The sequence below is a fragment of the Lepidochelys olivacea genome (assembly GCF_965140295.1).
Source record: "Lepidochelys olivacea isolate rLepOli2 genome assembly, chromosome: 1".
Taxonomy (NCBI): Eukaryota; Metazoa; Chordata; order Testudines; family Cheloniidae; genus Lepidochelys; species Lepidochelys olivacea.
This window is the reverse complement of record NC_140411.1, coordinates 143319788-143333755: the sequence shown is the minus strand read 5'-3', so window position 1 is coordinate 143333755 and position 13968 is coordinate 143319788. Positions and strand designations below refer to the sequence as shown.

At 38.9% G+C, this 13968-nt stretch overlaps 1 protein-coding gene across 3 annotated transcripts in view; it reads right to left on the bottom strand.

The window, feature by feature from the left end:
* Positions 1 to 13968, bottom strand: part of CNKSR2 (connector enhancer of kinase suppressor of Ras 2) — a 377815-nt gene that overhangs the window by 80889 nt on the left and 282958 nt on the right. For all 3 annotated transcript variants that reach the window (XM_084643098.1, XM_084643099.1, XM_084643100.1), the window contains 2 exons: positions 12520 to 12593; positions 8904 to 8975 (listed from right to left, as the gene is read on the bottom strand). In XM_084643098.1, the coding sequence (XP_084499224.1) occupies positions 8904 to 8975; positions 12520 to 12593 (146 nt within the window). The remainder of the gene's footprint in view (positions 1 to 8903; positions 8976 to 12519; positions 12594 to 13968) is intronic.

Here is a 13968-nt window from a genome sequence, read left to right as displayed (position 1 = left end):
TGAAGTGCAGGAGGTCAAGATGATACTCAGCACTCACAAAGCGTTTAGGGTGTGCAGCTTTAATTGTTTTGTGAGAATTACAAAAAGTATTTGTTTGCTATAAAGAATAAATACAGTACCACTGATATTAGCAGCCATCTTGTTCTTCAAGAGAAAGTGAAGATAAACAACATATACATCCTTTGTCAACATCAGAAGAAAGGAACTTTGCGACTCACCTCAAAACCTTATAGAATATACGCCCATTTATCTGAAATCCTATTGCCTAAACCTCTGCATTAGTCGAATCCCTTCCTTGTCCCCCAGCATCTGTCTCATGCTGGGGGAGAAGGAAGGGATTTGAATAATGCAGATGTTTGGGTAACACAGCAGAGACCCCCAGCCAGGACTGTAAGGAGGACAAGGCCCCAGACATGGGAGAGGCCACCCTGCTTCTCAGTGGCTTCTGCAGCAGCACAAGAGGCCCTCTGCAGCCCTGCTGGCATGGGAGTGAATGTGCAGGCCATGACAAAGGAGCAACAGAGGGTGCTGCTGCAGGGCCAGTGATATCGGATCCCTGCAGGCAAGAGGTGCGGAGATCGGATGGGGAGGCTGTAGTCTGGGAGGGGCAGAGCAGAGACCCTCCCTACCACCCCAGCCAGAACTGCGAGGAGGAGGACTAAAAGGCCGAATGTCTCCTATTCGCTCTATTATCTAAGCTCCCGATTATCCAAATAAAATCTATGTTCCCCGTGCTATTCGGATAATCAGGACTATACTGTATATAACCGTGGCAGACATCAAAATAATTTTCTGCCTTGCCATATATAAGAGGCAATATAATGTTTCTGGTAAAAGGAAGGTGTCAAATTCTCCCCATCACATGGCTCACAGCTGCAAGATAGGCTCGCTGTATTGCAACCCAGATAGCCCCAAAAATCTAAGTGACACTGGTAACCAGTTGTACTCTAACCAGAATCTAAAGAATTATTATTATTAGACATTTATTGGAGGCTTAAAGAATGGAACCTTAAAGGACTGCTTCTTGGAGCAGCTAGTCCTGCAACCCACAAGAGGAGAGGCAATTCTTGATTTAGTCCTAAGTGGAGCACAGGATCTGGTCCAAAAGGTGAATATCCTAGGTAACAGTGACCCTAATATAATTAAGTTTAACATCTCTGTGTTGGGAAAAACATCACAGCAGGCCAACACTGTAGCATTTAATTTCAGAAAGGGGAACTACACAAAAATGAGGAGGTTAGTGAAACAGAAATTAAAAGGTACAGTGCCAAAAGTGAAATCCCTGCAAGCTGCATGGAAACTTTTTAAAGACACCATAATAGAGGCTCAACTTATATGTGTACCCCAAATTAAAAAATATAGTAAGAGAACCAAAAATGTGCCACCATGGCTAAACAACAAAGTAAAAGAAGCAGTGAGAGGCAAAAAGGCAGCCTTTAAAAAAGTGGAAGTTAAATCCTAGTGAGGAAAATAGAAAGGAGCATAAACTCTGGCAGGTGAAGTGTAAAAATATAATTAGGAAGGCCAAAAAAGAATTTGAAGAACAGCTAGCCAAAGACTCAAAAAGTAATAGCAAACATTTTTTTAAGTACATCAGAAGCGGGAAGCCTGCTAAATAATGAGTGGGGCCACTGGATGATTGAGATGCTAAAAGAGCACTCAAGGACAATAAGGCCATTGCAGAGAAACTAAATGAATTCTTTGCATCCGTCTTCAAAGCTGCGGATGTGAGGGAGATTCCCAAACCTTTTTAGATTTCCCAAAGTCTTTTTAGGTGACAAATCTGAGGAACTGTCCCAGATTGAGGTGTCATTAGAGGAGGTTTTGGAACAAACTGATAAACTAAACAGTAATAAGTCAACAGGACCAGATGGTATTCACCCAAAAGTTATGAAGGAACTTAAATGTGAAATTGCAGAACTATTAACTGTAGTCTGTAACCTATCATTTAAATCAGCTTCTGTACCAAATGACTTGGAGGATAGCTAATGTGACGCCAATTTTTAAAAAGTGCTTCAGAGATGGTCCCGGCAATTACAGGCCAGTAAGTGTTACTTCAGTATCGGGCAAACTGTTTGAAACTATAGTCAAGAACAAAATTGTCAGACACATAGATGAACATAAGTTGTTGTGGAAGAGTCAACATAGTTTCTGTAAAGGGAAATCACGCCTCACCAATCTGTAGAATTCTTTGAGGGGGTAACAAGCATGTGGACAAGGGGGATATAGTGTACTTAGATTTTCAGAAAGCCTTTGACAAGGTCCCTCATCTAAGGCTCTTAAGAAAAGTAACTGGTTAAAAGATAAAAAACAAAGGGTAGGAATAAATGGCCAGTTTTCAGAATGGGAAGAAGTAAATAGTGGTGTCCCCCAGGGGTCTGTACCGGGACCAGTCCTATTCAACATATTCATAAATGATCTGGAAAAAGGGGTAAATAGTGAGGTGGCAAATACTGCAGATGATACAAAACTACTCAAGAAAGTTAAGTCCCAGACAGACTGTGAAGAGCTACAAAAGGATCTCTCAAAACTTGGTGACTGGGCAACAAAATGGCAGATGAAATTCAATGTTGACAACTGCAAAGTAATGCTCATTAGAAAACATAATCCCAACTATACATATAAAATGATGGGGTCTAAATTAGCTGTTATGACTCAAGAAACAGATCTTGGAGTCACTGTGGTTAGTTCTTTGAAAATATTCACTCAATGTGCAGTGGCAGTCAAAAAAGCGAACAGAATGTTGGGAATCATAAAGAAAGGAATAGATAATAAGGCAGAAAATATCATATTGCCTCTATATAAATCCAGGGTATGCCCACATCTTGAATACTGTGTGCAGATGTGGTTGCCCCGTGATGTTATTGACATGAACTGTGACTGTATAGATCATTGTTACAACCAAGGTCCTATAGTCGCACCAAATCTTGTACAAAGGAGGTCAAGGAAGGTGTCTATAGAAAGGTTGTAATTTGCTGGTTATGATTATGCTGTTTGTATGTGTGTATCATTTTTGTATTTGAAGCTATGAATATTGGCTATGTACTTGTATCTTAATGTGTTTGATTCTAAATAGACTCAGTGAAGCATTTGGTCAGCTTCTTGCGAAAGGACTATTCTCAGTAAGTGCCCAATCAAGAAACACTTGACTAACAATGGACTTTGGGAAACGCCAATCCACATCTGAGCTTTCCTGGGAATGTTCAAACTAAAATGTAAACAATGCTGTCCGCCTGCAAAATACTGAATCATTCATGGACATGTGACTTGCCCAGGTGGCTACAAACACCATCTTGTTGCTGTGATTTTGCACAGAAGAAAAAGGGGTTTCTGCCCACAAGAGAGAATATAAAAGGCCCTGGAAACCCCTCCATTTGGTCTTCAGCTGTCTCAAGAGATGGTCTCTCTACCCCAAAGAGATGCCTGAAAAAAACTGGAACAAAGGTCTGTAACTACGGGGTGTGAGTGATTGCTGGACCAAGGCTATAAGCCACAAGGTTGGTCTGAAAAGGATTGGATCCAGACTAGGAAGGAGTCTAGTCTGTGAAAGAAGCTTATTGGAACATCTCTGAGGGTGAGATTTACCTGTAGTCAGTTTCCTACTGTATTAGGCTTAGATTTGCATGTTTTGTTTTATTTTGCTTGGTAACTTACTTTGTTTTGTCTGTTATTACTTGCAGCCACTTAAATCCTACTTTTTATACTTAATAAAATCACTTTTGCTTATTAATTAATACCTGGGGGAGCAAACAGCTGTGCATATCTCTCTATCAGTGTTATAGAGGCCAGATAATTTATGAGTTTACCCTGTATAAGCTTTACACAGAGTAAAACAGATTTATTTGGGGTTTGGATCCCATTGGGAGCTGGGTGTCTGGGTGCTAGAGACATGAGCACTTCTTAAGCTATTTTCAGTTAAGTCTGCAGCTTTGGGTCATGTGGTTCAGACCCTGGGTCTGTGTTGGAGCAGACTGGTGTGTCTGACTCAACAGGGCAGGGTTTTGGAGACCCAAACCGGCAGATAAAACGGGCTCAGAGGTAGTCTCAGCACATCAGGTGACAGTCCCAAGGGGGTTTCTGTGACCAAACCCATCACAGCCCCACCTCAAAAAAGATACACTGCAATTGGAAAAGTTCAGAAAAGGGCAACAAAAATGATTAGGGGTATAGAATGGTTTCTGTATGAGGAGAGATTAATAAGACTGGAACTTTTCAGCTTGGAAAAGAGATGACTAAGGGGGAATATGACTGAGGTCTATAAAATCATGAATGGTGTGGAGAAAGTATATAAGAAAGCGTTATTTACTCCTCATAACACAAGAACTAGGGTCACCAAATGAAATTAACAGGCAGCAGGTTTAAAAGAAACAAAAGGAAATATTTTTTAACACAATGCATAGTCAACCTACGGAACTCTTTGCCAGAGGATATTGTGAAGGCCAAGACTATAACAGGCTTCAAAAAAGAACTAGATAAATTCATGGAGTATAGGTCTATCAATGGCTATTAGCCAGGATGGGCAGAGATGGTGTCCCTAGACTCTGTTTGAAGCTAGGAATGAGCAACAGGGAATGGATCACTTGATTACCACCTGTTCTGTTCATTCCCTCGGGGGCACCTGGCATTGGCCACTGTCAGAAGACAGGATACTGGGCTAGATGAACCTTTGGTCTGACCCAGTATGGCTGTTCTTATGTTCTAAGTCTTTGTTCTCATGGTATCAGACTGAAATTAGACTTGTGCCTTTGTTTCGGTTCACAGAAGGGTGTCTTTAGAAAGGAGATGCTTATAAATATCAATACTCTGCCTATTCACAAAAATGGAGATGGTTGAATGGAGACACAGTGGGATGAGCAAATAGGTTCTCTGAACACTCTCCCACTGCAGGTTTATTGTCTCTATGTCTCCCAGCTCAGAAAATGGGATTTTAATGTTGATGGCACTGATCATTTTGAAAAGCAGATATGTTTTAGAAAGGGAATGGTAAATTCCAAGCTTGCCAGCCTTGGAAAGACAGTGTCCCTTTAACTAAGGGATGAGGTTAGGAAATACACATTCACTGTACCAAATAGCAGAACAATGATCACAAAACACAGAAGTTTCCAGCATTACATGGAAATCTAGGCCTCATAAAATCAACATGATCATCTGAACAGTAACAAGACTATATAGTCTAAAATGCATACATATCATAGGTATGTATGTGCGCACACACATATATAGTTCCTATATTCTGTATACATAAGTACAATGAAATAACGAATAATTATTTTTATTAATAATTATTGAAGGAATTTAAATACCGGAAAACACATTTCCCTCTCAATGAGGCTATGCTTTTAGTAGATTCCTGCCCTTCTCTTCTGCCTCCAGTAACAAGGTACAAACAGTGCTGAAAGGACTGCATAATGAAAGTGGTTGTCAGAAACCCAACAATAAAAATGAACAGAAAATGATGGAACCATTTTGTGTAATCAAAATGGTTCATAACATTTTAATACTGTTGTGACACATGGCTAGAAAGGGTTAAACATCTTGCAAACTAAATGACCCTCAAAAGACATATGGGGAGATAATGTTTGTGTTTTTACATGTATGTGAGTAGGGTTAACAATGTAATCAACAGTCCCCGTCTATGCTGTATTCTGATAATTCAGAGATCAAAAGAACATCCTAGCATTTAAATGAATTGTAACCCGGGATATCTTGGTATTCATCTCTCTTTGAAATGTAAGGTGAATGAGGGAGGAACAAGCAAATAGCCTTACGTTAATTCGTATAGCTAAGTACCGGTGATGGACCTCCTTCAAAGTCATCCTGATTACCTTTTGTTCCCTGAGAAACTCCAACTTGTCAAAAGACATGAAATTGTATAAAAGATCCTTGGGTCCTGATTCTGTCATCTCAGATCTGCTTTGGCTTCATCAGGGGAAGTTTGAGTCACAAGACTGAGGTCCCAGTTATGCTGGTATGCCCTGAATATGAGATCTGGACATTGGACTATAACTTATGAACTATTTCTGAAAGAACTCTTTGCAATTACAAAGCTCACCATCTATGCTATGAATCCGAACCTCAATGAACTGAATGAATGTCTGTATGTATATTGGTCTTTTAACCATACTCTCTCTTTTGTTTTTTAATAAATTTTAGTTTAGTTAATAAGAATTAGCTGTAGCATATATTTGGGTAAGATCTGAAACATTCATTAACCTGGGAGGTAATGTGTCCGATCCTTTGGGATTGGTAGAACCTTTCCTTTTATATGATGAAATAAGATGTACAGAAATTTTCATCATATTTGACATGGGTACATGGATGGAGGCCTGAGGCTGGATCACTTTAAGGGAACTGTTATTTGGCATGGTGAATCTAAGTACTGGAATATCCACCAGCTTTATGGGGATTGTCTGCCCCAATCTTTGCAGTTCACCCTAACTGAGTGACCATAGCTGGCTCCCACTGGGACCCTGGTCACAACCATCTATTTTTAAAGTTTGAGTGAATATATGTAAGGCTGGAGTAGGATGTAACAAGTGCTCTTAAATACTTTGTTATGCTGTCTCTGAACTTAAAGGATTTATTCTTTAGTAATCACCTTTTAAAAAAAAAAGGTTAATTGTGTGAAGTCAGTGTTTTTGGAAATGAACCAGAGCTTGGGACTAGGGGTAATTATTTTTTGATACTTTAAAAAAGAGCAATTTTACTACCACAGGGCCAGATTCTGATCTCAGTTGTATTTGGTGGAGTAGGGCCACTACTTCAGATTTTGGTCCAGTGTGTGTGTGTTTGTTTATTTATTTAATTTGTGACCTGCTAAGAACTCATTCCAAAATGGCAAAATGTAAGTCATGATGTAGGGTTAAAAAAAATCAAATTAACTGTGATTAGCCACAGACCCATTTAAACATTTTTCCAAGTACTGGTGTGTACTTTCTGTTTATTGCACAGTTATGTATTTTTACCCCCCCAAAACCTGGCATATTTTCATACCAAGTGTTGATCTACTGATAGAGATTTTACTTATGTTTAATACTCATGGTATTTTCAGTGTGGTCAGGATTTCATTAGTCCTGAGGGTATTTTGTTCAGTGCATAGTAAAGTGCATTATTAGTGGCTAGCCTGATGGAATTACGTAACACAATGATGAGCAAAAGCAAAGTCTTACAAACAAATTTTGAAAATGAGACTTAGGTGCTTTTGCAAATTTTACCCTATATCCATTTTAAGTAAAAGTAAACATAAATGTAAAACTTTAATCTATTTTCTGGTCAACAGATCTCAGAAAGAAATGAAAGTTTCCAGAAACTGACTGTTACCTAAAAGCAGTTAGAGATGGTAAATATAGGTATCATCATTCTTATCACTGCTAAGGTATTTTATTAATAAGTTATATGGACTGTGTAAGGTTGTCTTTTTTCTTTGTTTTAAAAGCACATTCACCATTTCACTGATTAATGGAGTCTGCAAGCACGAGCCCACAGGAACAGGATAACCAATTTAAGATGGGAAACTTTAATTAGGTTCTTTTACCATATAATGAAAGACACATAAATATATTTTTTCAAAATAAATGTAACCCATTTTATGCTGGGAAAAATAAAAAATGCTGTAGCAAACACCTGAACAGACAGGGGTTACCAGAGTTTGTATAAAGTTCACCTAGATGAGTTAAAAGTGATTTTGCTAAAGTTTTGTTGAAAATTAAAGCATTTTTAATAAGATCACAAAACTGGACTAAGGAACAGACAGCTCTACTCTGCAAGGTGCTAAGGGTGAAATCCTGGGCTCACTGAAGTCAATGGGAGTTTCGTCACTGATTTCAACAGAACCAGGATCTCACCCTAAGTGCCTTCTATGTGAAATTCACACCGTGTAGAGGTGTGCACACAGGCCCTCAAAACTGGGTTTAAGTTGAATAAGCCTTGTACTGGCCCTCTGCACCGGGATGAATTTAGCCAGTTACACTCCCACTTGAGGACACTTGAGCATCCTTGATGGATTGGGCCCAAAAGCACCACTCTCAGAAACATCATTACCTGCTGTTTTTCCTGAAGAACCCACCCTGCAGAGTTCATGTTTCTTCAGCCATAGTGGAAAAGCACAGTGGAGAGCACAACCACTATCATCATAGCTCAAAGAAACATTGACCTCTAACGCCTGATTTTACTTCCTTGCTACCTCCTTCTGGGCAGAAATTTATCATGATTAGTTCCACCACAAGGGTGATAATAGATGTGTGTTTGTTTTTGACATGTTATGGACGTGTTTCAACAAAATTGGAGGTCATTTTTGCATAAAATTAATATTAAAAATATCTTCTTTCTCCTTAATGCTGCTTTTCCTGGTGAGGGTCATGGCGGCAGCATGGAGAGTAGTGAGGACCAGACCCCCTTTTCTTCCGCAAGATTCCAGCTCCTCCTGGAGGATTCCCCAGTGTGTCCTGGGTAGGCCTGGGGGCCTCTTCCCCATGGGACGTGCCCGATAGAGTTCCAACGGAAGCCTCCTAGGGGGCATCCTTATCAGGTGCCCGAACCACCTCAACTGGCTCCTCTTGATCCAGAGGAGAAGAAGCTCTACTCCGAGGCCCTCCCAAATAGTCAAGCTCCTCATCCTGTCTTGGAGATTAAGCCCAGCCACCCTGCGGGGAAACCTCATTTCTACGGCTTGTACCCATGATCTTATCCTTTCGGTCATTACCCAAAGTTCATGACCATAAGTGAGGATGGGGATTAAAAACATATTTTTCTCAAAAAATTAAGATGCTCTTTTGCACTCATCCATCTAAAACTTAACCTTTAATGAAAACAAATATATGACATGTTATCATTGGCTTCAGAGGAAAGCACTGTATTCAGAGATGGTTCCCTATATGATTTTATACTTTATTAGGCTTGATTACCTGTTCATGTCATCTAGATGTTCAGCAGCAAAGTAAAAGCTTTTGATCTTAGGATGGCAGGCTTTGAATGCACTGTTGGAAAGAAAAAAGTCAAAACATAACGTGCAAAAATAATAATTATACAAAACATCTTTTTCAAAAATAAAGGTAATTAGAAATCCAAATAACTTAATGAAATGAGACTGTGTTTAATTTTCTTTCAGGTTGGTTAAGCATGTGTGTGTTTTTTTAATTCAGCCTTATAACTTTTGGAATCCATCCAGCTGTCACTGATTAAAAGGCTTTATTGACCATCTATCTTTAAATAACATCTGCATTCAAACATGCACAAAGACAGTTCAACAGCTATTAACATGATAGATGTTACATCTGGATAAGATGAAGCAGTTAAAATAGTTTATACAACAGGCAATTGTGTTTATGTGGGTGGAGGTGTCAAAAGAGTTTCTGAACAGAAAAATGACTGAACAGTTTATTTGATATAACAGAAAAGCTCTCATTCCTCTGACTTTTCACAACACAGTGCCCTTGGCATCACCTTCAGCACTAACGACTGGGAGTCAAATAGAAAAATGTGATGTGCGGATTGATTTTTGACAAGCTGTTGTAATCCAACGGGGTGTTTACGAGGTCATCTAGCATGATGGGTAATGGCATGTCATCTTTCCCACCCACCAAAGTAATCAACATGAGTTGTCACTGCAGCTCAATACTTCATCTATTTACTGCAAACAATTTGTTAAAACAAAAAGTGTGCAGAGAATTTTCTACAAATACAGAAAGCTGTAGTGAAGCACTTGGAGATGTAGATATGAAAACTATTCTATGAAAGCTAATTATTAGTAATGTACAATATAGAAATAGTTTTTAAAACTAATGGCCTCCCAAAGATTGCTTTAAAATAGCATCAAAACACAGAGCAAAGTCAAAGAAAACAAAACAAAGAGTATGGTATATTAAGTGCATTGTCCTTGTTTTCAAGGGAGATCAATTAGATAGACAATTGTTCTTTTCTCTGACTATATGCCGAGGTATTAGAAGAAAGAAAGGCATTGTCAGGGAAGGAAATCTGTAAATGTTAAACAAAATGGATTCCTCTACACATCAGTGCACAGCATAATATTACACAAGCGAGAACAGATGTTGAGCAGCATCTGCTCTGTTTAAAAAGATATAATCAAGTTGTTGAGACCCAAAACTTGACTTATCTTAAAATTGTTATAACATCTGTCATCTGGATTCTAAATATCTTTTTTTTTATCTGCCACTCAAGTGGATGTTTTTTATTAATCATATTTGTGTGCTCTGCTACTCAGTCGACAGGACTCAGAGTGAGACAATAATTTAAATGAAGTGCAGTTTTCAGAGATGAACTGACATCATCAATGACGCTGCTTCACTAACAAGAAAATAAATGAAGCAGAGCCACATTGCATTTAATCTGTGGAAAAACACAGAGCAATGACTGAACACTGAAACTCCCAAAACCACAGGTGGAAGTTTTTTCATTTTTTAACCCTTTTTAAAGACTATTACACAGAACAGTTTATTTTAAAGAGCATTGTAAACTAATGGTAACAACATTAGTATCCTTTTTAAAGGGGCATGTAAGTCATCATGACAAGCTTTAATCTCTAAACAGCTTATCTGGTACAGTTTTCATGGTTTCAAAAGCACTCTTTGAAAAACTTGAAAGTGACACGTGCTAAAATACAGAGGTCTGCTGAAAGAATTACAATGGTGCCAGGTGAGCTTTACACAAAAGAGCCAAACCACACACTTGCCTGTAACAGAGCAATGCACAGAGATTTCAGTGGTAAGAATGAAAATGTGTGAACGCAGGTGCACAGCAAGATAGATACGTATGTATGCCAAAGATATATAATTAACTAAGGACAAAAGTAATAAATTGGTTAGTCTCTAAGGTGCCACAAGTACTCCTTTTCTTTTTGTGGATACAGACTATCACGGCTGGTACTCTGAATCCCGAGCTACAGTAAATCAGCGTAGCTTCATTAACTTCACTGGAGCTATATTGTGTTATCCCTGCTCAAGAGGCAGCCCACAATGTCAGCAGATGGTTGAAACTTAGAAAACTCTCCTAGTTAGTTTTGAATAAAATAAGGCTTGTGTCTGGCCATGGATTTGGCAACATGTCTCCTAAAGATCTTTTCACTTACTTTGTATTTAAAACACTTGGTTGAGAGCCATAATAAATCGCAAGTTAGCTTTTTTCAAACACATTGCTATTTATTTTAAAACAATGACACAAATTATACAGATACAAATTAACTACGGAAAAGCAAAAAGCTCTTAAAATAAAGCCATGTACAGCTACTGTACAGCTAAGCATTTTTTTTTTTAGCAAAACTTTTTATTTCAAACATAGAATCCCACAGCGGCAAAGGGATTTAGTGGATGTAAATAACTGACTTAGAAAAAGAACAGGCCTCCTTTTACCCCTCTCTTCTTTTTTTGTGTTACCTCTGTAATATTTCACCTCCTCCATCTCTCAGCGCTTGCTTTTTAAAAAGGTTTCAGAGTAACAGCTGTGTTAGTCTGTATTCGTAAAAAGAAAAGGAGTACTTGTGGCACCTTAGAGACTAACCAATTTATTTGAGCATAAGCTTTCATGAGCTACAGCTCACTTCATCGGATGCATGCTGTGGAAAGTGTAGAAGATCTTATTATATACACACAAAAAGCATGAAAAAATACCTCCTCCCACCCCACTCTCCTGCTGGTAATAGCTTATCTAAAGTGATCACTCTCCTTACAATGTGTATGATAATCAAGTTGGGCCATTTCCAGCACAAATCCAGGTTTTCTCAGCCCTCCCCCACACACAAACTCACTCTCCTGCTGGTAATAGCTTATCTATTAGTAAGGAGAGTGGTCACTTTAGATAAAGCTATTACCAGCAGGAGAGTGAGTTGGGGGGGGGAGGTTTGAGAAAACCTGGATTTGTGCTGGAAATGGCCCAACTTGGTTATCATACACATTGTAAGGAGAGTGATCACTTTAGATAAGCTATTACCAGCAGGAGAGTGGGGTGGGAGGAGGTATTTTTTCATGCTTTTTGTGTGTATATAATAAGATCTTCTACACTTTCCACAACATGCATCCGATGAAGTGAGCTGTAGCTCATGAAAGCTTATGCTCAAATAAATTGGTTAGTCTCTAAGGTGCCACAAGTACTCCTTTTCTTTTTAAAAAGGCTTATTTGTGTTTGTTAACCCATTAAATCTGTCCCTCCACAAAACAAAAAAGAGGGACAATGAAAGTGAAGCTGGGGAGCAGGGTGAGAAGGAGCTAAGCATTCCTATTAGTTTTAATTAATTTTGCTGATGGTTGAAAATTGTATGGCTTTTGCAACAGACTCATTGTGTCCTTGGGTGGGACCCTCAAAGCACATGCACATCCCCTTGCCTCCCCCCTCAGCACAGGAATATTGACTGTTTACCATGATTTGTGTTATGCAACCAAATCACGTTACAATGATTTCCATTCTAATTTGACTATCATAAACAAGGAAACTTTCACTCCTTGAAAGCAAGAGATTGCTTTTTCCGCCTTTTCTTTTGTTATTGCACTGTATGATTTTAAACACACTTACTATTTCTTGCGGCACTCGCTGGCTCTATCAATTTTAAATTCAGGTAGACTGATGAATCCCTCTGCTTTTTCATCCTATGAAGACAGTTCTATATGTTACTCAAGTTAATGAGGCTTAAGACGAAAGTCCATTAAAACTTAAACATAAACAAAGAGAGAGTTTTACTTACTTTCCTACATACGGCATATTATTGTACTCCTGGCAAATCAATGGGAGTATTGCCAGAGTGGGAGGTCATGGACCTTAGTCTAGAACAGGGGTCGGCAACCTTTCAGAAGTGGTATGCCACGTCTTCATTTATTTACTCTAATTTAAGGTTTCGCGTGCCAGCAGCGGGGCCCCCAGGTGGGGGCCCATGCTGGGCGCAAAGCCTGGAGGTACTACAGCACCCCCTGCTCCCCTACTTCCCACATGTATGGAGACCCACTGGCACTCTGCATTGCCGTCCTGTGGTTCGGCAAATTTTCTGGTTCAGCACCGGTCAGGTCCCAAGGGTGCCGGACTAGAGAGGTTCAACCTGTAATTTACTATGAGAACAAAACAACCCCACAGTAATGTAAATCAACCCAATTTTAAAATACAAATGTGTAGTGTTTGCCATCTTTACACGATGTTGCAGCTAAGATGAATGATCTCTCTCCAGTTATTCTTATATCTTATCAGTTACACTGACAGAGGGGGAATCTTGGCCTCTTTCCCTCCTCCTCTAAAGACTTGGTAATTGTGAATAGCTTTACTGGACTTTGACCTGTCCTCAACTTTTCACAACTTAAAAGCACAGCATTTGTTTTAGGACACCAATACATCAGCCCCACAGGCTGTGTTATACTGCTGTTTATAACTGTGAATTATTAACATCACTAACATAGAATCATGAAATTGAGACTAGAGAAAACAGATATATGTTAAAGTAATGAATCCACATAATTTCGTGCTCTTCCCTTTCTATTTTTTTAAAAAAATGTATCTATCAATCACTTTGTTCTTTGTCACATATTTAGTCCTTGGAAGGCTGAGAGATATACCTTTATTTGAATCCACGTACCAGGCAATTAACATTCCACTACTGTTTTTGGTAACCTCTGCTCTTATTGTTCATGCAAAGAACTCTTACATTCTCTGACACCCGTGACAACTATCTTTGCCTTTGACAATTTTAGTCTTCATTTCATCTATGCTTTTGATTTTCACCACCTAACTCAAATATGTGTTCTTCTAGCCTACGTAAAGGACTTTCCATTTGTTTCTGCGTATGCTTAGGTTTCCCATTTATAGTCACATTGTCATAGCAACTTGTTTTTCATTTTTAATGCTTGGACTGCTTGTCAATTTATTTGTCTAGATTTTGGTATTGCTCTACTTCTCAGAGAACACTATCTACCACTTTTAAACATTTTTCACTGTATTGCTCCAGCTTCATAGATTTTCTCTGTCATTGCTCCCATTAAA